At 38.8% G+C, this 25834-nt stretch overlaps 1 protein-coding gene across 1 annotated transcript in view; it reads left to right on the forward strand.

Annotated features, from left to right (window-relative positions):
- The first annotated feature begins 5840 nt into the window (after window positions 1–5840).
- LOC110154433 (voltage-dependent L-type calcium channel subunit alpha-1D-like) overlaps window positions 5841–25834 on the forward strand; it is a 58253-nt gene continuing 38259 nt past the window's right edge. Inside the window, 6 exon segments of the mRNA XM_055166139.1 lie at window positions 5841–7150; window positions 15026–15303; window positions 15664–15764; window positions 17337–17442; window positions 22159–22298; window positions 24575–24720. Coding sequence (XP_055022114.1) covers window positions 7012–7150; window positions 15026–15303; window positions 15664–15764; window positions 17337–17442; window positions 22159–22298; window positions 24575–24720 — 910 coding nt within the window. The 5' untranslated portion in view covers window positions 5841–7011.

Below are 25834 nucleotides of genomic sequence, written 5' to 3' on the forward strand. Positions count from 1 at the left end.
CTTATAATTTTCTTTTGGTTTTTGTTCCAGAGCCACTAGACTGTTCTGTGATGTGTACAATCCTCAGAGTAAAACCTACTGTAAGAGGCTGCAGGTGCTGTGCCCAGAGCACTCCAGAGACCCCAAGGTGAGAAAAATATGAATAACAATAAAATACAATGATGTTACAGCAGCTCGCACTTGATAACTCATTTATTCTCTCTGTCCCAGGTCCCGGCTGATGAGGTGTGTGGCTGTCCTCTGGTCAAAGACGTGTTTGAGCCGACAGGAGAGTTCTGCAGAGTGTCCAAGAGGAAGTGTAACAAACATTACTGCTGGGAGAAACTGAGGAGGGCTGAGGTGGATCTGGAGAGGGTCAGAGTGGTGAGGACAATATTAACCTATGCATTACACCCTAATAATACTCAAAACAGAAAAAAACTGCTGCTATGTACAACAGTTCTTCAACCCTGGAACAAATCTGGACAGTGTACACACTAATAATATACTCAAAACAAGGCAAGGCAGCACAATTTGTACACAAAGTAATTCAAAGTGCTTTACAGAATAAGAAAGACATTAACATCACAATACAAAAAAATCTAAACATAAATAATCACCATAAAATTAACATTAAAAGAGAAGAGTGAATAAAACCTTTTCAGAAATGTACATTATACTCTGCAACTGGAACAAAGCTGGATCTGGATCTGGAATATCAGTACTTGTAAATTAGAGCCCCGCAGGTCCTGACGCAAAACAATGCGGCACGGGACACATTTTGAAAGCTCATTGCGGGCGGGAGTGGGACTGCACAATGCATGAGCGGGCGGGTGGGATGATAAACTGCACTCCCACAAACTAAATATGAGTGTAAATTAAAATATACAAATGATTAATGTCTGCCTATCATGCATCATTTGTGCTGGATATTTTATTGGGCATTAATAAAAACATTTTAAGCAGCCTAAATTTGCAGATGTGGTCTAATCTTGCGCACATTTTAGACAATTCCTTCCAGCTTCTCTGTGTTTGAATAAGCTTAAGAAAGCGTACGTCCCCATCTTGCGGGATTTGTGGGTGGGAGTGGGACAAAATATCACAGATGTGAGCAGAAGCAGACATGAAAATTACAATTCTTTGTGGGTGCGGACGGGAGAGGGACTGAAAATTCTGTCCCGCGCAGACCTCTATTGTAAATTACGCTTTATAATTAATTCATAGGATATTTAGGCTAATATAAAATATACAACCACAGACTCTATCTTCACACCTGTTGATACTTTGTGGTTACATCATGCTGGGGGTGTTCTACATTTATCTTTTGGTGAAATGTTTATCAGTTTATGTTTATCAGTAATGAACAATAACACATTAGCGAACGCTGTCAAACATGTTTTATAACAGTCAGATAACTCAAGAAAGAAATACAAAATAGATTTAAACAGCACATTTTCTGAAGCCTATGATCATTACAAGCATTCATGGTCCTGACGAACCAAACTAAAAAACTGCTGGAAAAACTGTCGGAATTTTGTGTGAGAGACTTCCCACAGATCATACAGATCATCTCACCTCTTCAAGTTTCAACCAAGTCAGCTCATTCTGGTCAGATTGTGTAAAAATAAAGATCAGATTTAATCTAACTTGAGTAACAGAGCCTCAGACAGAGTAGTGCTTTCAGTTCACTTCACAACCCCAGGGAATGTTGATGAAATCAGCTGCAAAGTAATGAGCAAGTAATCATTAATGCTTGTTCTTGGGACACAGTATGTATTTTAGTTCAATTGAGAAAACATATAATTGCTAATAACATGCCTCTTTGCACTGAATCAGCAACATTTTTAAAACTGAAACTCACTGTACATTATAAAATAAATTGTACAATATAATCCTAATTAAATATAATCTTCTCTTTTTCAGTGGTACAAACTGGATGAACTGTTTGAGCAGGAGAGGAACCTTCGCACGGCCATGACCAACAGAGCGGGGATGTTGGCTTTAATGCTACACCAGACGATTCAGCACGACCCCATCACCACAGACCTCAGAACAGCTAAAGAGAGATGAACTCAGAGACCAGTCCAGAGCCCAGACCGAGACCTGATGGAACTGACCCCTGATCAGCCAGGACCAGGACCATCATAGCACGTAGAGATGAAGGAAAGAAAACTACACAATACTATTTTATTAGACTACATTCACATCAAAACATTATAGTAGGGCCCATATTACACTATTTTATCCATATTATAATGTTGTTTCCACATCACAAACATAATTGGAGCTGTGTTTTGTTTCATTCACACATGTTTAACACATAAATCCTGCAGATTTAGTCCACCTTGTGATGTCATATGGTAATCCCAGAAGTGCTCCACTGTGTTTTTAAACTCCATAGGCCTTCATTTGGATAATTTCATCCCTAGAATTGCCAGTCACTACTAAACAAAAGATAAAATGTCGCTGAAAACTACACAAAGAGCAACAGAGCATTTTGAGCTTTGGAGATGTAGACAGACAAATAATAAAGAGTTACTCAAACGTGTGAATGAAACAAAACACAACTCTGGGTGTGGTTTTGAAGAGGTAGCAACATTATAAAAACTATATTATATTCTGAAGCTCACAAGAGTCAACTTTTGCATAATATAGGACTTTTTAACTGTCAGATTGCAGATTTGTTGACCTGGTTTATGGTTAATATCTCTGTAATTACTGGGTCTATACAAGAGAAACAAAACTGGTGCAAAGTTCAATGCCTTCTCTGTCAGCTTGAATAAACAAAAGGGAATTTATTTGTTCACAATTGCTGCAGAACATGGTGCCAATCTAATGGTGTAATTGCTGTCAGGATTTAAAGCCAAGAGACTATGGCAGTTTCTAACAAGTAACGAAAACGTAATTTTGGGATATTTCCGTCAAAAAACGTGAATCTTTCATAGAGATATAAAGGTCCACGCCCTCCATTTTAAATTTTAGAATGTGAACGTAACTTTTTAGGTCCTTAGATTAGGCCTGCAGATGGAAATGGACTAGAACCAGACTCTTAAATCAAATCAATGACATTTAAAGGTGCATTGTGTAACTTTTCTGTTGAAGTAAGTGTCCGTCGACGCTTTTCTCCATGGATATGTTATTGCTTTGTCTGGAATGTTTCACAGTATGGTATTAAACATTTCTATCTTCATGGAGACCAAATCAGAGCAAGTTACAGGTCAGATCTGTGGAGAGGTGACCCCGCTGTTAATGGTGCTCTGTGTAACTTTCCTAGAGGAGAGTACATAACATGTCAGGAAAATGATATTGCTTTGTATATGTCCACATTATGGTCATTTATTTTTTTATTATTCCAGTGCATATGTTATTATTGCTAAAAAAAATACCTTGAAAAACTTGCATTATTTTGGGACCTCTCTGTAATTTTACCTTGTCTCCATGGAGATAAAGAAATAAAACAATGCTTTGGAACATTCTAGGATAGGTCATAACATCTCCGTGGCATATCCTCCTCCAGAAAAGTTGCACAGTGCACCTTTAAATTAAATGCATAATAATTAACTAAAGGGAAAACTGTACAATATTTTTATCAAATTACATTTTCATAACAAAAGAGTTACTCGGACTTGTACATAAAAACTAAACTTGAATTCCTTTCTCACTGCTTTGTAGATGCAGTTTTATTATCATACAGAAGTGATTTTAAATGTGTAATTCCACCTTTTTCTACAAATTGTCTTAACAGAATTATCATATCATAAAATCAGTGTTCAACCACCAGCAAATAAACTCAATAGAACTGTATTATAGGAACTACACTACCCACAGTGCACTCTGAACTGAAGCAGCTACAATTTTAAACCGTGTGTCCATTGCACTTACGGTATATATCCTTGTGTTTTGTTTTTTATACCATGCTTTTATTTTTATACTGTGTTTTTTTTTAATCTGCCATTTTATTGAACTGGTGCTTCATTAAAGAAACAGCATTTTAAAATATTGTGTAAAGTCTCTGTGTAATTCTGTAGTCTATCTGCTCCTGTCTACTCCTGTCTGCTCCTGTCCCTACTCCTGTCTCTGCACCAGCCAGCTCCTCTGTCTCTACACCTGTCAGCTCCTCTGCACCCGTCTGCTCCTGTCTCTGCTCCTTTTTGCACCTGCCTGCTCCTCTGGCTCTGCTCCTATCTGCGCCTGTCTGTTCTTCTGTCCCTGCTCCTGTCTGCTCCTCTTCCTCTACACCTGTCAGTTCCACTGGCTCTGCACCTGTGTGCTCCTGTCTGCACCTGTCTTCCCCTGTCTCTCCTTCTGTCTGCTCCTGTCTCTGCTCCTGTCAGCTCCTCTGGCTCTGCACCTGTCTGCTCCTGCCTGCTCCTCTGTCTCTGCTCCTGCCTGCTCCTCTATTTCAGCTCCTGTCAGCTCCTCTGTCTCTGCTCCTGTCTGCTCCTGTCTGCCCCTGTCTAAAATGTAGTGTTATTGAGCTGAAGGGAAAAAATAACTCAAGTGTTACGGTCCGGGCCGAGGTCTGGATTAGAGCAGGATTAATGTGGATTAACACAGAGAGGAGAGTGGTCCCATTGCAGAGAGGAAACACCAGAAAGGAGGAGAATGTCGTATTTGTGTCATTAAAACGTGTTACAAAGTCCAATAAAGTGCCTTTGTTTGACAGGAAATCAGGGAGAGAAGAAGAAATAATGAGGAACTAACAGAAGTGAGCGGGATTCAAACCAGGGTCAGTGTTTTGTGTTAAACTCCATCGATTTCCAGATCTTGACGCAAGTTCCATTTGGTCTATTTTTGGGTTCTGACCATAGACTGTGTATATAAATGGCAATGCTAACCCACTATCCACCACGTTCCAAATGTGGAATATTGAAATAATGTTCACGGAGATGCTTTTGGCTCCAATTGATTTTACCTTGAAAAATTGCCACCCCTCTCTCTGTAACTGCTGCTGTGAGCTTTGTCATTTTGGTCTTAAAGGGACAGTCCAGAATTTTGGACATAGGACCTCATTTCCTAGTGAACCAGAGTGTTGGAGATGTGTGGAGACACTTTTTTAAATATTCCATCCAGTCCTTGTATTTGCAGAGGTCGCTGGTGCTAGGCTAGTGCATGTCAATGGCCATAGTTATCCTGCCACTAAAAACAGTCTTTCCCACTCCACAAAACACCTGAAGAAAATCTATTATTACACCAGACTGTCGATGTGAATGTCAGTGTTGATAGAATAATTTTAGAAGTAAAACCAACCTTGCATTTGAAGGATTTATGTCTGAGCAGCAGCAGTGAGTTGTACTTCTTGATAGAAAACTTGGCAGTGGTGGACTGATCTATGAGAAAATAGTCCCTCAACATGCGACGATTCATGCGGTGCAAGGTTAGTTTTATTTCTAACGTTATTCTATCAACACAGACATTTACATCGACAGTCTGGTGTAATTACAGACTTGCTTTGGGTGTTTTGTAGTGGGTAATACTGTTTTTAGAGGCAGGATAACTAAGACCCTTGACATGCTCTAGCCTAGCACCAGCGACCTCTGTAAATACAAGGACTGGATGGAATATTTAAAAATGTTTCTCCACACGTCTCCAAGACTCTGGCTCACTAGGAAATGAGGCCTTATGTCCAATATTCCGGACTGTCCCTTTAAAATGTTCGTAATAACGTACTACATGTTTTTATTTCGGCATTTTCTTCATTAATAAATTCCTATTCCTAATATAGATACCGACTCCAGATATGCTCCTATAACTGCCAGCCTCGTGAGCTTCACTTGACTGGAACCTGGTCCTGATCTGGATCCTGGCTCAGAGAATCATGTACAGCGTTCCCACATTTCTCCTACAGCCAAAGGTTAATTTATTGATGTAGTAGTAGTAATAATAATAGACAGTAATAAAAAATAATAGTAAAACATTGTCAAATATAAAGTTCAGCTAAAAGCCATGCTTAAAATAAAGAATTTACAAATAGAATACTGAATATGAAACAAATATACAGTGTGGACACAGCAACAGTGCAAATATGAAGTGAGTTATTTAAAGATGCATTGCACAACTTTTCTGGTGGGAGTTCCGTCACTTGCTTGTTTTCATGGAGATGATTAGAACAGTGTTTCCCAAACTTTTTTTTGTGGGGATCCATATTTTAAAAGTCACAAACCTTCGCGACCCAAGTCAATAGACATTATTTGTGAATCACAAAATAAAAGTGAATTTGAACATTATTGAACATTAATGAGGATATTTTATTGTTGACTGAGTGATCGTGTCTCTCTGAACAATTAGTATTACTCAAGTTATAAACAATGAAAAACAGAAATTGAACCAGCAATAAAAGGATCCATAAGTCGCCTATTTGGACATTAAATGCAGCCCGTTTCTTTTTTTTTTTTCAAAATTCAATTGAACCACAGCAATATTGGAACAAAATAATCAATAAAATAATTACAAAAAGATTAGAAATTATACAAAACATGTCAACATTTTAACCAATGTGCAGATCGTGACAAGGCGACCCAACAAAATCTCTCAGTTTCACCCAGTCTTTGGGAAACAATGGTCTCTAGAATGTTCCATAGTAGAGATTAAACCTGGAGACATCTATAGGCTAGATTACAGGCCAGATCTGTGGAGAGGCAATCCTATTCACAGAGAACTGTTGTATTTTTGAGCAACAGAAACACCCGTATAAATATGAATAAATGTTAGATGGATGTGATTAATGTCATACCATGGAACATTCCAGGCAAAGCAATAACATCTCCATGGAAACAAGCCAAAAAGTTACGCAATGCACCTTTAAAGTGACCAGTGTCCAACAGCAGAAATGAAGAAACTGCTCTCGTGGGAAGATTCTGGTCCGAACGGTTAATGCGAAAAACAAAATAAGAGATTACGATTGTTTCTTTCTCCTTATTTTCGACCTCATCACTTCCTTAAACCCTCACACACACACACACGACATGAGGAGAGGTTTTGACCTTCACGTTGTCCTCTCTTACACAAAGTCAATTTACCTGAAGTGTACACATGTGGGCTACCTCACTCCCCTTCTTTACAGGAAATGCCCTGCCGATTCCGTCCAATCAGAGGAGAGGACACGAGAAGGAGGCTCGGTATGAGGTCATTGTGATCTGTGTTACAAAGAAGAATACTTTACACAGAACAGGTGGGTTTGGATTTGATTCTTGTGTGTGGAGTTGTAGTTGTTTCCTTCAGAGATCTACAGGTAATAAAAGCACCTGTAATGAAATAAATGTTATAAATATACAAATTTAATGTCATACTGTGGGACATTACTGACAAACCTTAACATCTCAAGTGAAAAGCAGGTCTTATAAACAAAAAAATGACATCTTTAATATTCTATAGGCTGTATATAAGAGTAGGAGACGCTCTATAGAATGAGACCTGTTGCATGATAAACATTTAGGTCAAAAAAATAGTCCTCGTAAAGTAAAATGTACAAATTTGCTTCCATTTGTCCCTTACCGCCTCCCATCCGGATACACAATAGACCGTTTCCCTCTTCTGTTTTTCACTTCCATCCGTCCATCCATCCATCTTTCACTCTCTCTCTCTCTCTCTAATCCCTCGTATACGGCTTCACGAGCACTCTCTCTCACGTGCACCCAACTCTGTCGTGCGCGCGCGGACGCAGATTAACGCGCAGGAGGAGCAGGGTCAAAGCGCGCACTCAACCAAACCGGACGGAATATTGTTTACAGAAGAATTTTTTGACGTTTTTTGTGGATTATATTTTCCAAAAACGTAGCCATGGGAATCGTTTGTGAAATGAACAGAAAAAGGAATGGGATACGGTCGGGTTAAAAGTGTAAAATAAAAACTGAAGTGAAGATGGAGAGAGCAGAGCGCGTCCGGAGCTGAGAGTTGGAAACTGGAGAGATGTACGACGAAGGACGGAAAAGTAAGAAACGTCATTTTTGATCAACATCAGCGTCAAATACGTGTTTTTCCACCATTTTCTCACAGATAACCGGCTACGTTTATGATTTATATTACATCATTTCACGTCAAATGTTGGATCTACTAAAATTGTGTTGCACGATATCCATTTTTGGTGCATTTATTAGTTCTGGTTTAGTCCTGTTTTAAATCTTGTTTTGACCCGTCACTCATTTTACTTTCACTTAAACCTGGGTCCTCTTTAAAGGTCCTTTATTACGCAAAATTGACTCTTGTGAGCTTTAAGCCTTGTTAAAATGTTGTTACCTTATTAAAAACATACCTGGAGTTGTGTTTTGTTTTGTTTTTTTCATTCACACATGTTTGATTAATCCTCTCTTCAAAGTTCAAAATGCTCTCTTCCAGCAATTGTAAAATTTTCAAGTCACCAGCTCCTTTTATGTTTTGTTCAGTAAAGAAGATGAATCCAGAGCTGAAATTATCCAAATTATTCTAGTGAAATATGCTTTAATAAGGAAACAACATTATAACATAGATCAGAAAACCTTTTAAACCAGGGTCTTCAGTTCTGTAAGCACCCTGTCTTTTAGTTCTGCCTTAGCCTCTGTTTAGGTCAATTGTAATAATTAACACTGAGCATGGCACTTATTGTAACCACGAACTGAACTTTCTGTGTATATTCCAGTGTATAAATTCATTTGAATCTGATTTTCTACTTAAAATGACCAAGTAAATATAAAATCTGTTAATACTGTATCATTGCGTTTTTACATTGCCCTATTAGAGTGCACGTTTCTTGACCTAAAATTACCACCTCAACTGGTCCACCATGCGTTCTGTACTCATTCTCTCTTGGAACATACAAACACAATCATTTTGGCCACGTAGCTGAAATATTACGAAGAAACTGTAGCCTAGGTTTAATTTCTCAAATATTGTCAACATTTGTCTTTACAATTCATAAATCGATCTGATATTGTGTGAAAATTTGCTCTAAATTTACTTATTATCAACTATGGTGACAGTTAAAGGTCCTATATTACGCAAAATTGACTTTTGTGAGATTTAAGCCATGTTATAATGTTGTTACCTCCTCAAAAACAGACATGGAGTTGTGTTTTGTTTCATTTGTACATGTTTGAGTAATAATGTATTATTTGTATATAGGGGTGTGCTAAAATATTGAAATATTGATATATCTTATAGTTAAATGTGATGATACAGTAGTGATATTGTGGGCTGCTGTATCGATATATCACCAAGAGTATTTTTGGGGTATATTTTACTAAATGATTCTGTTACAGCGCTACAGTTTTGTTACTTGTTTAGTGAAAAAAAAAAACTCGTTCATGCAACACATTTGACATATTTACTGTTGTGATGATTAAAATGTTTGTGTTTCATATGAATGTTGCACAGCCATGATTTAGCCTTTATTTTTTATTGAACCATATCGAATTCATTTGAAATGTATCCTATCGAATCGTATCATATCGAAAGTGTTTCGTATCTGCAACTTCTTAATGATACCTAGCCCTATTTGTTTACATCTCCAAAGCTCAAAATGCTCAGTTCCAATGTCTGATGTCATGAAGCGGTAGTTTTCATATTAACAAATGCCTTTTATCTTTTGTTTAGCAGAGATTGGCAATTCCATGACTGAAATTATCTGAATGATTCTAGTGAAGGTGTATGGAGTTTAAAAACACAGTGGAGCACATCCTGTATTACCACATGACATCACAAGGTGCAACAGAGTGCTTTCTGTTTGAGAGAATAACAGCCTAAATATGCAGGGTTTGTGTGTTAAACATGTTTGAATGAAACAAAACACAACTCCAGGTCTGTTTGTGATGAGGAAACAACATTATAACACAGATCAGAAAATAGTAGGGATGTAGCAATAATCGAAATATCGTGATATCGTATCGTCAAAAGTCTCACAATAATATCATGGGTCGTCACGATATATCGAATCTCAAGTATCTCTGCTTAGATTCATTGTTTTGGTGCCACAACAGCTAAAAAACTACATAGACCATGATCCTTTGCTCTGTTTCAGTCCTGTCAACATGCTGAAATAATTGTTATGATGCACTTTTAAATCTTAATTATTTGGATTTTATTTGAGGGAAAAGTAGCATATACTCAAATTTTTTTTTGTTTTTGCTTCCACAAAATATCACAATAAATATCGTACCGTGAAAAACATATCGTGAGAATATCGTATCGAGAGATTTGGATATCGTTACATCCCAAGAAAATCGCATAATATGGACTTTTATATATAGCTTAATATAGGTTAATTCAAAAACTTTTCATAGTCTTTATTTAAATTCATAATCTTAAAGAGTGTATTTAACCCTTTGTTCAAATAATCACACGTTGGATCAGAAAAGACTTAAAGGAAATGTGAAGATTATACTGAACTGACTGAACCCGGACTATCCAGCCTCTATTTGGACTAAACTAGAACTAAACCAGGTCTAAGGTGTTTAGGGTTTGTATCTGGGACAAAAGGGCGGATTACCTTTTCGCTGTCACTGTAACAATCATGTCATCTTGGGTCAGATCTAAAGCCCTGTTTCCACGACAACAGCATCAGCACCATAGACAGCGACAGCCATTTGAGCTCAGATCCTCCTTAGGGATTAACTTCTCAATTTAGATAAAGTTCAGGAGGTCCAGGAGATAAAGCAGCGAGAGCAATATGGGCAATTCTTCTCTGAGTTTTTATGGCAGATGCTACAGGGGATCGATTTGAAGCTTTTTTGTTACAGATAACTGGGAAAAAAAAAAAAAAATATATATATATATATATATATATATATATATATAATAATATATATATATATATATATATATATATATATATATATATATGTAATTTTACATTTGAAAAAGCATTTTATCAGTGGCAAAGTTCACAAAAATCACACTGAAAAAGTAATATTGTATTTCCTTTGCATTCAAATGAATCTCTCTGGTGGAGTTGGGCAATATTGACAAAATCTTTATATATTTTATGCATCTTTTTAAGTCACTTTAAATAGTTTTCATTTTAATACAATATCAAGTCCTAAGTTTGCTGTAAAATCTCCAAAACAAGTATTATTATCACAGATGGTGGGTCATTTGGTACTGGTACACACAGAAAGAATAAATAACTTACATTATTTCCATTTTATTCATTATCCAAATCCGATTTAGAAACATTTTCAAATTCTTTCCATTGCATCCGTCTATGACACACTCTTGACTCACTCATTTTGCGATGCTTGTCTCGGTCACGTGATAAATTAACGCTAATATTAAATTTGCAAGCTGCAAAATGAGTAAAAAAAGACGTCTTTGGAAACGTTTATTATTATATTTACTAGGGATGTAACAGTAACCGAAATATCGTGATATCGTATTGCCAAAGTTCTCACAATAATATCGTGGACCATCACAATATATCGAATTTCAAGTCTCTTTGCTTAAATTAAGAGTTATGGTGCAGCAATAGCTAAAAAAAAGAGAGAGAACTACATAGACCATGATCCTTTGCTTTATTTCAGTGTAGACTACATGAAGAAATAACAGTTCTAATCACTTTTAAGTCTTAGTTCTTTGGATTAAGTCTTGTCAAGGCATTTTAAGAGGAAAAAGAAGCATATTAACAGTTTTGTTCGCAGCCTCCACAAAATATCGCAGTAAATATCGGACCGGGAGATGTATATCATGAAAATATCATACAGAGAGATTTGGATATTGTTACATCCCTAATCGTGAGCCTCCCCACCATATCGTGAGCTTTCCCACGATATCGCAATAAATATCGTACCGTGAGGTTCATACCGTGATGATATCGTATTGTGGATATCGTTACACTCCTAATATTTACAAAATACCAGTTTTTGTGTTGGTCGTTATCATTTTATTTTGTCATATTTATCCACCACACCTTAAAGGCCGGGCTGTGAAAATATTGTTCAATATTAAACCGGTCCGTGGCGCAAAAAAATGGTTGAGGACCGCTGACCCACAGTGTTCAGCTCACGACGCTAGCGGTCATAGGAGCAAAATTGGAGCCAAATGCATATCAGGAATTACGGACAAAAGCATCTTTGAGTGTCCAGAAAAGCGCTATATAAAACTGATGCATTATTCTTAGGGATGTAACGATATCCAAATCTCACGGTACGATGTTTATTGCTATATTTTGGAGAGGCTGATATAACTGTAGATAAGACACGTTTATATTTTTAAAATACCTTGACAAGATTTTGGTGTAAATTATTTCCATCATCATCCCAAGAATTCAAGTCAAACACGTATATCTTCATGTTGTCTGCACTGATGAATCATGAGACATGTAGTTTCCGATGTTCTGAAGCTGTTGCTACTGTAAAACCATGCATTTAAGCAAACTTGTGATTCGATATATTGTGATAGTCCATGATATTACTGTGAGACTTTTGATGATATTATATATTTCGGTTACATACAGAATAGTGAAATAAAAACATCATGTAGAGCCATTTTAAGACCAAAATGATGAAGCTCACAGCAGCAGTTTGAGAAAGAGGGGAGACAATTTTTTAAAATAAAGTCAATTGGTGCCAGAGTCAGTGGAGCCAGAAGAGCCTCCATGAACACTTCCTTGGGTTAGCTATGTCCATTTACATGCAGGCTATGATTATTACTATTTAACTGGTACACCTCCTTCTTCTCCTCAGTCTGTTTCATATGAGTCTTTAGTCCCACTTGACTCCTCCTCTGTCCAGGACCAGGCCTGTGTCACTGATGTGATGAGAGGAGACAGAGCAGTGGACTGAGTGAAGACACTGTTTGGGATAATTGTCTGGACCTGAGGCTCCACCAGCCCCCAGCAGGTCATGTGACTCCAGTCATGTGACCATGTGATGGCTCACTTGGTCCTTCTGCTCTGTACTAGTATATTTAGAAACACAACACATCTGTCCGGTCTGGATTTAGATCTAACTCTGGTTTATATCTGGTTTAGATCCTGTTTAGTTAAGTTTGATTTAGTCAGTAGTTTCAGTCCTGGTTCCACTTTTGGTTTAAATCTGATTAAATCCTGGTTTAGTTCTCGTTTAATCCCTGTTAAGTTCTGGTTCCATTTCAGGATAACTCTGATTAAGTCTTGGTTTAGTCCTGGTTTGATTTTGGTTTAATTCTGATTAAGACTGGTTTAGTTCTTGTTTGGTCCTGGTTTTGTTCTCATGTAATCCTGGTTTAATCCTGGTTCATTTAGGGTTTGCACTGATTAGGTCCTTGTTTATTATTGGTTTAGTCCTGGTTTAGGTCTGGTTTAGTCCTCATTTAGTTCTTGTTCCTTTTCGGGATAGCTCTCATTAAGTCTTGGTTTAGTCCTGGTTCAGTCCTGTTTCAGTGCTGGTTCAGTTTTGGTTTAATTCTGATTAAGTCCTGGTTTAGTTCTCATTTAGTCCTGATTTAGTTCTGGCTTAGTTCTCATTTAGTCCTGGTTTAGTCCTGGTTCCATTTAGGGTTTGTACTGATAAGGTCTTAGTTTATCATTGGTTTAGTCCCGGTTTTGTCCTTGTTTAGTTCCTGTTTAGTCCTGATTTAGTTCTGGTTTAGTCCTGGTTTAGTCCTGGTTTAGTTCCTGTTTAGTCCTGATTTAGTTCTGGTTTAGTCCTGGTTTAGTCCTGGTTTAGTTCCTGTTTAGTCCTGATTTAGTTCTGGTTCCATTTTGGGATAGTTCTGATTAAGTCTTAGTTTAGTCTTTGTTAAATCCTGGTTCAATTTTGGTTTCATTCTGATTAGTCCTGATTTAGTCCTGGTTTAGTTTTGGTTCCATCCCTGTCACATCTTTAGTCTTCATTTAATCCTGGTTAATGTCATGATCTTATCTTTGTCCTGGTTCTACCCTGGTTTAGCCCTAGTTCAATAGATCTGGTTCATTTCAGATTTAGACCTAGTTCAGACTTGGTTTAGTCCTGGTTCAGTAGTCTTTGGCAAGTCCTAGTTCGGTCCTGGTTTAGGCCTAGTTCAAGCTTGTTTTAGTCTTGACTATGTCCTGGTTTAGTAACCCTGAGTTAGTCTTAGTACAGTCCTGGTTTAATCCTGGTTTAGTCCTGGTTTAGTCCTGGTTTAGTCTTGGTTTAGTCCCTTAAATATCAGGTATATTGTGATTAGTGATGGTTGGAGTCAGATGTAGGTCACAGCTGTTCTCTGGTCACATGGTTCAACACATTTCACACTACAGCAAATGAACGGAAGGTTGTTTTTTTTGTTTTTTTACACATTTTACATTTACAATTTTCAACATATGGTCCATAGTCAAAAAGTGTGAAAGCGGATATTGAGGTTAAAGCTGTTATGTCGGAAGCCTATAGGAATTATAGCACTATATAATATACAGTTATTTGGCATCTTAAAGGCCTTATATTACTCAAAATTAACTCTTGTGAACATTAAGCCATGTTATTATGTTGTTAACTCCTCAAAAACACACCACATGTGTCGCACATGTTTGAGTAATCCTTTATTACAGTCTGTCTGCATGTCCAAAGCTCAAAATGCTCTGTTCCACCTTGTGATGTCTGGAGCTGTGGATGTGCAGTAGTGAGCTGAGGTAGAACAACATTTTACCAGTTAAACATTTGTAAATTAACAATAACCAGTGGGTTTGTCTGCTGGTGTGGAGAGAGGCCACTTCACCAAGGAGTAAAGTGTGCAGTGATGGTGGTGAATGGTGCACTTATGACAAAGCAGATGGCCATGTGATAAATCACATCGAGCTTATGGAGCAGTGTTGCGGATGCGGATTTGTAAACTAAGTCTCCATAGTCAATGATTGGGAGGACTGTAGACTGTAAATGTACATACATATGAGAGACTTGTTAACAACATAAATCATCTCACCTGTTGTAGTTCCAGCTAAGTCGGCTTTTTCTGGTCAGATTGTGTCAAAATAAAGATCAAATGCAATCTAACTAGTGTAGCTTCTCACAGAGCAGCACCCCGAAGGACTGCTGATTACATCGACAAAATATCACTTAGATGACCTCTGAACCACCTGAGCAACTCTCTGTGTGGTGTTTAAGAGCTCTTAGTAACGTTTCTTTTCTTTGTGTGTTGTGTTCAGGTGGTGTTCGAAATGGCTACACCAAAGGCATGGACGGCTCTGCTCCGGGGGCAGGAGAAGGGGAGGGCGAGGGCGACGGCGATGGAGGGGGCGGGGACACAGAGAAACAATGGGGGTCCCCACAGGAGGAAGGGGGCGGAGACCAATGGGACCCCGAGTTGGATGGAGATCCTGAAGGAGGACCGGACGGGATGAGGATGAAGAGGACAGATACTTTACATTCTACGACAAGTTCAACTGGAACACAGAGAAGGAAGGGCCAGACGCACAAGAAACAGGTGAGGGGCCTGGCTTATGGGGGTGACGGGCTTTTAGAGGTGAGGGGGGATTTAAGATACAACCATAAGAAAAAAACACAACTTAATTCTGAGTCACTCTTTGCTCGATTCAATACAATACTCGATACATGGCTCACAAAGTCGATATAGCAATACATGTGATAATCGATGTATTACACATGATATATTACTGTTTTTTAAGAACCAAATACATTTTAACAACAATATTTCTTTGTGAAAAAACCCTATTTGTGCAAAGTTAATATGAAATACAGGATGAAACTGCACCTGCTAGTCTCAGCTTGATTATTATGGGCTAAATTATAGTACTAATGTTCTTTTTGCTGGTTTCTTCTCCAGGTCCAAGGCACAAACCAGGTGCAGAGAGCCCCCAGAGCCCTGTTCTGCCTCCGACTCAACAACCCCATCAGACAGGCCGCTCTGCACATCGTTGAGTGGAAGTATCCTACAATTACTGAAGGAAAAATACATATTACATACGAGGGATGGGCATTCGATTAAATTTTCTTAATTGATTGTCGGGAGAATTAATGATTGATTTTCGATTCATCATTAAAGTTTTTATATTAAAAGTATGTGTAACAATTTATTTTAGGGTACACTTATTAACATCTATCTACCTGCTAATTAGCATAGTTGTAGTAATTTGTCATTAATTAGTATTTATTCAGCCTTTATTAATGTCTAATTCCCCATAAGCTTATTCTGATATTAGTTAGACATTTACAAACACTTTCCTATTAATACACTCCTTATTACTGCTTATAAGTATGATACTAGGCCATTTTTGTCCAAGAATAGTTTTGTACAACTACCTATTCTTATATGAACTATTAATATGCATGTCATAATACATGAATTAAGTGTGAAAAAGAGACCACTTTAGAATAGGGACCATATTCATTTTAATTTGTGTCAAACTTTTTATGTATTAACGATCAAAACATCGTCATCAAAGTGTTACCAAAGTATTATTGCTATGATTAATGTTACTAATCAGCATAAATAAACTCAACTTTACAACATATAAACCAGAACCACTATAGAGCCACATCAGCCCGCTTCAGATTATAGTGTGTTTAATTCAGCTTTGACACATTTGTTTATGTTTTACAGAAAGTAAACTTAAAACCACATGGCTCATTTGCATAAACTATAAGAGAAAAGAAATAATAAAAACAGCTCTTTCCTTGTGTGCTGATGCGGTTTAGCTTTTGTTGGAGTAAAGGACATGACTCAGTGGATTATGAGTGTTCTTTCTGTGACAGAGGGATGTTGATGGTGCTGATGGTGAGTCTGTTCTGTGTTTATATTGCGTTGGAGATGGTTCATGTTTTCAGAAATCACACGTGTGCATGTTTAGTGCAGCTCTTTACGTTGCAGTAACTCGGAGGATACATGCACGATGATGAAACCCCGGGATACTGATGGGACTGTGAGGCCGCTGTAAGACACAGCCTCGTCTCCTTGCACTTCGCTGCGCACAGCAACCTATATTCAGTTTGTCGATTAAAAATTAACGTAATCAACGAAATTCTTAATGATCAGTTTTCGATTAGTCGACTAATCATGCCCATCCCTATTACCTACATTTAGTTAGATTAAATTAAATTATACTATATTCAGAATTATGGCATTAATATATATCATTTTAAAGTGAAGGATTAAAGGTCCCGTATTACACAAAACTGACTTTAATTAACTGAATTTAAGACATATTATAATGTTGGAACCTCCTCAAAAACATATCTGGATTTGTGTTTCCTTTCATTCACACATGAGTTTGAGTAACCATTTATTATTAGTCTGTCTACATCTCCAAAGTTAAATGTGCAGAGTTTGTTTGTTTAACATGTGTGAATGAAACACAATTCAACACCAGGTCTGTTTGTGATGAGGAAACAACATTATAATAGATCAGAAAATAGCGTAATATGGGCCATTTAAATGAAACCCATATATGTTATATGTCAGTATTGGTGTCAGAATTATTCCTCAGCTCTTCTTTCTAGACCGTTCGATATCTTCATCCTGTTGGCCATCTTTGCAAACTGTGTGGCTCTGGGAGTGTCCAAGCCTTTCCCCGAGGACGACTCAAACTCCACAAACCATGACCTGGTGAGTCCTCTGCTCCATCACATCAGTTCTATTGATAGTTTTCAGATTTTAGAACGTGATGATGTCTTACACTCAGAAGGGGACAAGGGATGATATTTCCTATTGATTACATTGTGCTTTTTGACAAATATCTAAGTAAATTCACAAATGGACCTGATCATTTTTATTAGTGACGAGACCAAGGAAATCACTGTGTTATAACAAAAATCAGCATTTTAACAATATCCATTTCACCTTCCCCTAATCTGTATTAAATATGATTGCCTATATAATGTTGTCATGTTATCTGGGCTTCACAAAATTGTTTATTTGGCCAGCAGAAACATTTAGAAAATCGGATTAGGTCTGTCCTCTGTTCTAAAGGTGTTCAAGTTTAAGTTAAGAACACTTTGTTGTCCTCTGCATTTGGCTGTATTTTTATTCCTTGTAAACCAGGATGTAAGCACCAAAAGCGGTCGACTGCACTAAACCGGTCTACCCCTGTTCACCTGAGCCATGGATCTATAATAAGAACTGGATAACACACGTCCCCTCTGTCCGTGAGCGAGATTGATTAGTGGTCGCTCTGTAGGTAAAGCAGCTCCCGGGAGCTTCGGCCCAGAAAGAATGGTCCCACACACCCAGAGCACAATGCAGTGAAATCAAACTGCCTGTGTTCGACTGACAGGGCATTGACAGCTTTCAAGGTCAGATTTTGTAGGGATTTTTTTGTATTTTTACAATATGAACTTGAGTTGTTTTTTTTTTTTTTCAAAATGCCTGAAAGTCAGCTTTGTCTTTGTAAGAGTTAGTCCCACTCTGAGCCCGCGCTATCTCCTCTCTAGCAGGTAGCGCTCTGATTGGTCAGAACTGCACTTTTCTGATGTCACATTTTTCAGCATAAGGCCAGTATTCAGGAAGTAATGCGGAAGTAAAAATCTGTTTTGGCACAATGCGCCAGTGAGCACAGACCACTGAAAACAATACAATGGCATCTTGATTCATCTTCTAGATTTTACTGTAGTTCTATGAGTTGAACCCATAGACTCTACAACAGGGGTGGGCAATTATTTTTTCCATGGGGCCACACAAGTAACAGAAAATATTGTGGAGGTCCGGGCCAAAATGCTCAATTCTTCTTAATATTAATTGTATTTCTTTATTAAAAAAGCAGTAAATAGCATTGTTTTGATAAGCATGACAAGAGTTTATGTTATGACTAAGCAATGAAACAGTGAGGTTGCCTTACAAAAAATATCATTTAAAAAACACCACTAAAATAAAAACAATGCAGCTTTAGTTCATGCATGAGGTAAAATGATAAAATATGTTTATTTTGTAATTCCAAATAATCTTAAACGGACCAGTCAACTAAAGGGCTATATGTGGCCTGGGAGCTGTACAATGCCCAGGTCTGATCTATATAGTAGTATAAATGGACATTTATATGGCTCCAATTGACTTTTCGTTGAAAATTTTGCCCTTTTCTCTGTAACTGCTGCAGTGAGCCTTGTCATTTTGATCTTTTGTCTTTGTGTTCATATTAATCTGCTCTACATGATCCTGGTGTTTTTATTTTTCAATTTTGTCTAAATTCCTATTCCTAATATGGACCTGACTCCAAATTTGTTCCTTTAACTGCTAGTCTCATGAGCTTCATTTGACTGGAGCTATGGGTGACATCTCACTCTCTTTATACAGTCTGTGTTTTAATCATGTTGATATTAACAATGTGCCAAAGAGTTTAGGAGAGTTACAGAAGAGTTAGGCTTAAATACCCATTTCCTTTTTCTGTGGTGTGAAAATCTGGTTTAGTGCACCTTTAGTGGGCCTCAGTATTTTAGTTAGAATTTAAATTAAACATGTTTCACAAAAGATCCAAAAAAGTCATGTCCAAACTGCTCAAACCATGCTATACGGTTTCCTTTGAGGATGTTTCCAATTGTAGTTTTTATCGTTGATGCTCTCTGTGTCCATACGCTGTTCGTGATGCTACAGCTAAGCCCTCCCCTTTGTGTTATTCCTCCATAACAGAGCACAGGGGTCGGAGGTCGTGTGTTATGTTTGATTGACAGGTGGAGGATGAGAGTTGATCAGCTGAGCTCTGATTGGATCACGCTCTGATAACTCTCTCTCTCGCGGGTGTCCTGTGTGTGTGAGTGTCTCTCGCCCGTCCTTCACAGAGACGGCACAGTGTGAGGTGACAGCTCTACATGCAAAAGAAACTGTTAGCCTCTTCCAAGTGCCGTGATGTTTCTGCACACGGAGCTTTTATCACTGATGCATTTTAATATCCACTTTCTTCTTCTCTTGACAACTTTCGTATATGTGCATGTATTGTCACGATAGTCTGGACATGTCGGCTACAGTGGAGGGTTAGTGAATAAAAAGGCAACAAGCTGAGTTTAGAACAAGGAAACAGAAGGTCTAGAGTCATAAATCAAATTCACACTGAAATCAAATTCACACTGTATTTTATTAAAACATTTTCTAGAATTCTGGGAATAGTTTAACAGTTCATATTTCAGTCTTCACTCAAATGTTAAAACTGAGAAAGGAGGAACTGTGTATTTAAACGGGCTCCAAACTCTAAAGCCTATTATCAGTATTCACATGCATGAATTTTCACAGCAGGGAGACTGACCTCACACACACAATACACAAAATTACTCACAGATGTAACTGCAATGACATTACTTACAAAAAAAAGGAGGCTTTGCAAGGAGGCCCAGACTTCCCTCACCCCAGCCACTTCCTCCAGCTCCTCCAGGGGGCCCCCAAAGTCAGCCCAGAGATATAGTCCCATGAATACCTCTTCAAGGAGGCGTCCAGGAGGCATGCGGAACAAATGCCCTTCCCCAGGCATTTGTTCCGCATGCCTTCGAGGTGGAGGAGTAGTGGCTCTACTCCAAGCTCCTCCTGTGTGACTGAGCTCCTCACCCTCTCTCTCAAAGGCCCGTTCAGACCAGGGCGTCAAGGCGTCCAGTTTATATGTAAAGTCTATGTGGATGTGCGCCTAGGGTGTCTTGCGTTTTTGCGACGCGTCTTCGGGCATCAGTGCAGCGTGAATCTAGCGTCTATATGGCGCGTCTTGAGCGTTCTGCCATCAACGCTCTAGATGTGCAGCTAATTTGTCGCCATCAGAAGTTGAAAATGCTGGACTTTTCACGTTGAGCACACTGCGTCAACTAATCAGGGACGAAGCAACTTTATTATCCAGAAGAAAGAGAAAGACCCGAGAATGTCAGCAGGGAGCCACAAACATTAGCGGAGTATAAATATATACTCCGCAATCATCGAGCCGATCACCAGGACTGGACCAGAACCAGACCAAGACTAGACCAGGACTGAACCTGTGTCATTAGCAGAGTATACATATATATATATATATATATATATATATATATATATATATATATATATATATATATACTGTAAGTCAGGGGAGTCTGAACTCCAGTGCAAAGGCGTCCAGATAGAGGCGTCTAGGGTGTTTTTTGACGCCGCGGTCTGAACGTCTGAACACATCACTGCAGACGCTGCACCGATCTGCCTGTCAATCTCACGCTCCATCTTCCCCTCACTCATGAACAAGCTATCTTTTTCCACATTGCAATGCAAATTTATGATTGAATTAATCATGAACAGAATAATAACAGTGCTGGAAAATTAGCATTTTGAAGAAAGGTTTCTCCTAAAACACAAAATACCATGAAGCCACATTGTAAATATTCATGTTTCTTGTTAAATGAATAGTAGTGTTAGAAGTGGTCCTCACAGTGAAGACAGGGCAGGGCAGAGGCAGTCAGGCCGTGATGGGAGAGACAGAGAGATTAGAGTTAATCTGAGAGATGCTCTAGATTCTGTTCAGCGGGTCACACACACACGCACACACCCATACACACACACCCCTACACACGCGCGCACACACAAAAGCACGCTATTACTATACTGTCCATGAAACACGGTTTATCTGGAGCTTGCAATTGTGTTGACAGTGTTTTTCTCAACACAAAAGATTTGTTCTTTCTCAAATTCACTCAAAGAACCAAATGCAGACTTTTACATTGCAATATTATATGCATTATAACAAATTATGGTATAGCATTTAAAGGTGCAATATGTAACTTCTAAGGTGGAGGGTCCGCTACATGCTTGTCTCCATGGAGATGTTATTTTTTTCCATAGAATATTCCACAGTATGGCATTAAACATATCCGCCTTGCATTTATTCAATTACAGGTGTTTTATAGCTCAAAAATACCTTAAAAATAGGAACTGTTACTATGTATGTATGTATGTATGTATGTATGTACTTGTTTATTTCCATGCTGTGAAATAATCAAGGCAAACAGTAACATTTCCAAGGAGACAAGCATGTGCCGGACCAGAAATGTTACACAATGCACCTTTAATTTATTGCTGTAGTCCTGATCCAAAAGACATGAACTTGGATGTTTTGTTTACAATATTTTTACACAAAAGATGATGAATAAATATCTAACTTTTTACAAAACAATTGATATTATTAATTTACACATTACCATATTGTGTTATTGCTGTAATCTAGGCACAATTTGCGTGTGTGTGTGTCATTTTGGTCTTTACCTTATTCTGTTTTTTTAAGATTAAGTTCAAATCGTTTTCTTCATAAGGATCTTGGTTCTGGTTTGTGCTCTTGATCCTGGTTTTTGTCAGTTTTTTTACTAATTTTCTGTGTTGTCTTGTGTTTTACAGGAGCAAGTGGAGTACGTCTTCCTCATCATCTTCACCATAGAGACGTTCCTGAAGATCTTGGCCTACGGTCTGGTCATGCACCCGAGCTCCTACATCAGGAACGGCTGGAATCTGCTCGACTTTGTTATCGTCATCGTCGGGTAAGAAAGTCCCAGGGTGGAACGTAAAGAAGTAAAAGTATTAAAATCACCTGCTTGTCTCCAGGGAAATATTATTGCTTTGTCTTGGATGGATCTATACAGCACTACGCTACATTACAGTTCAGATCTGTGGAGAGTCGACCCTATTTGCAGAAGGAATTATTGAATTTTTTGAGCAATTTTTTGAGCTTGTAATGAATAAATGCTAGACGAATATTTTAAAATCATAACAAAGGAACATTCCACAAATAGGTAGCAGACACTCCATCAGAAAAGTTGCACAGTGCACTTTTAAGTAACAAGATTGACCACTTCTACCACCACAAGTTTAGATTTGAGTTTTTTTTTGTTTGTTTTTTTCTGTAAATGTTTGAGCTTCATGAGCACATCTCCCCGGGCTACATGCTTCAGAGCTGAGACACTTATTATCATAATTAATCAATGAAGGCTTATTGGTTTGGACTGGACCCTGTGGCCATTTCTGACTTTTTCTCTAATTATGGAGTTCTTGTTTACTCCTGATGACTCACTGAACGGTTTAAAAATGATAAAACTATGAAATATTTGGGTTTTTTGAAGGTGCATTGTGTGACTTTTCTGGAGGAGGGTCCGTCACCAGCTTTACTCCATGGATATTATTATTATGAAATGAAAATTGGAAAAAATGGATAACAGCCGTCTTCCATTTCCGTGACTTAAACTGTGATGCCGGACTTTTGCGCCACATACGGACTGAACCAGGACTGAACCAGGACTAAACCAGGTCCGGGACCAGACCAGAACCAGACTGGGACTGAGACCAGGACTTAGATCGGGACCAGGACCAGGAATGAGTCCAGGACCAGGACCAGGACCAGGACTGAGACCCGGACTGAGACCGGGAACAGGACCAGAACTGAGACCGTTACCAGACCAGAACTGAAACCAGGACTGAAACCGGGAACAGGGCGAGGCCTGAGACTGAGACCAGACCAGGACTGACACCGGGACCAGACCGGGACTGAGACTGGGACCAGATCAGGACTGAGACCAGGACCAGACTGGGATCAGGCAGGAACCAGACCGGGACCAGACCGGACTGAGACCGGGACTGAGACCGGGACTGAGACCAGGACTGAGACCGGGAACAGGACCAGGACCAGGACTGAGACCCGGACTGAGACCGGGAACAGGACCAGAACTGAGACCATTACCAGACCAGAACTGAAACCAGGACTGAAACCGGGAACAGGGCGAGGCCTGAGACCGAGACCAGACCAGGACTGAAACCAGGACTGAAACCGGGAACAGGGCTAGGCCTGAGACCGAGACCAGACCAGGACTGAGACCGGGACCAGACTGGGATCAGACTAGGCCCAGGTCGGGACTGAGAACGGAACCAGACCGGGACTGAGACCGGGACCAGACCAGGACCAGACCGGGACTGAGACTGGGACCAGATCAGGACTGAGACCAGGACCAGACCGGGATCAGGCAGGAACCAGACCGGGACCAGACCAGACCGGGACTGAGACCGGGACTGAGACCGGGACTGAGACCGGGACTGAGACCGGGACTGAGACCAGGACTGAGACCAGGACTGAAACGGAGACCAGACTGGTACCACACTGGACCTGAGACCAGGACTGAGACCGGTTTAGTCCTGTTTTAGTCCTGGTTCTGTCCTGATTCCGTCCTGGTTCAGTCCATATACAGCACAAAAGTCAAGAGACAAATAATGAAGAATTTTTTTATTTTTTTTTTGTTATTTTTGGTTTTATATTGAAAAACGAATCAACGAATGATACACAGATTCAAAAAGTTACTCAGTGCACCTTTAATATGCTGTTTGCATTTACTTCTCTGTGATTTGGAGCTGATTTAATTTAAATAAGTTTTTATACATCCCAGAGTGTGTGTGTTTGTGCAGATGTTATGAAGGTCGCACCGTAGACCCCAAATACTAGTACGTGTATAATAATGTAGCCCTGAACTCTTTATGTGAGCCTGTATTTATGTGACAGCAGCTCCCTTTGGCTTCACTTTGTATCATTTCAACAACTCAATATAATATCTGACAGACATAAACACAGCCACCACCAGCCTGTGTGTGGTCCAGTGCTCCCTGTGTCCGCTTCATCCTCTCCGACACTACTGACTAAACTAAACTGTGAAAAGGCAAATAAAAGGCAAATAAATATGTCTTTATTTCATGTTTCCAGACTGTTCAGGGTGGTTCTAGAGACTATAATTTAAGTTTTATTTTATCTTTGTTGTATGTTTGTTTTATATTCCAGACTGTTCAGTGTGGTTCTGGAGACCATGACCCATAAATCTGGGGAGCAGACTCATCACATGCCGGGGAAACCAGGAGGACTCGACGTGAAGGCCCTCAGAGCCTTTAGAGTCCTGAGACCTCTGAGACTTGTATCAGGTGTACCCAGTGAGTACTAGTACTATTACTACAAACACGACTGCCGTTAGTCCTGCTACTGCATACAAAACCTGTCACGGTAGTAAATTTTGAAGTACTATAGTAAATTTTGAAGTACAATATACTGCTGAAGTAAATATATATAAACAAAACACAAAAACCCAGGAGCAGATATACACCACAAAACTATTTTAAATGTACAATAATGAAATAAATAAATAGCAGAATACAACACCATCTTCTTTCTATGGAAGTATTGCCAGGATTTTTCCAAAGTGTGGCATTGCACTTATTTATCTCTATGGAAACAGCAGGTGACACCACAGGGACAAGTTACAAGTTTCACACAGGCGCTGAAAAGCCGTTTGCGAGCATAAAAACTTGAAACCGCTTATAACTTTGGCATAGAACCTGATAGAACCAAGACTTCAAATGTATGTTGTACAGGTCCACAAGTTCTACTTGCACAGCAAAAATGGTATTAATATCTCTTGTAGTTTTCCCACAATTTCACTTTTTAAGTTTAGGCACAATGCATTGAAAAGCGTCATTGAAATGTGCCATGTCAATAAAAACCCATGTTATTGAGTAAATGCAAGATGGATTTTATTAATGCCACAGTGGGACATTCCACAAAAATCTGCATGGAGACAAACAGATGACGGACCCTCCTGCAGAAAAGTGACACAGTGCACGAGGGATGTAACAATAACCGACATATCGTGATATTGTATCGTCAAAAGTCTCACAATAATATTGTGGGCCAGAACAATATATTGAATTGCTTGCAAGTTTCTCTACTTATGATTAATAGTTATAGTGCAGCAATAGCTAAAAATACAGAGGAAACTACATAGACCATGATCCTTTGTTTCACTGCAGATTACATGAAGAAATAACTGTTACAAGTACCAAAGTCTTGTCATGGCATTTTAAAAGGAAAACAGTGTCATATTCACGGTTTCGTTTGCCTCCACAAAATATGGCAATAAATATCGTACCGTGAGATGCTTATTGTGAAAATATCTAAATTTGGGTATTGTTACATTTCTATAGTGCAGTTAGTTTGCATCTGTAATGAGTCATAGAAGTTATTAATTGAACCTTTTATAGCATACATTTT

This window comes from Boleophthalmus pectinirostris, unplaced genomic scaffold (genome assembly GCF_026225935.1).
Source record: "Boleophthalmus pectinirostris isolate CB_2022bp ecotype Guang Dong unplaced genomic scaffold, ASM2622593v1 HiC_scaffold_8, whole genome shotgun sequence".
NCBI lineage: Eukaryota > Metazoa > Chordata > Actinopteri > Gobiiformes > Gobiidae > Boleophthalmus > Boleophthalmus pectinirostris.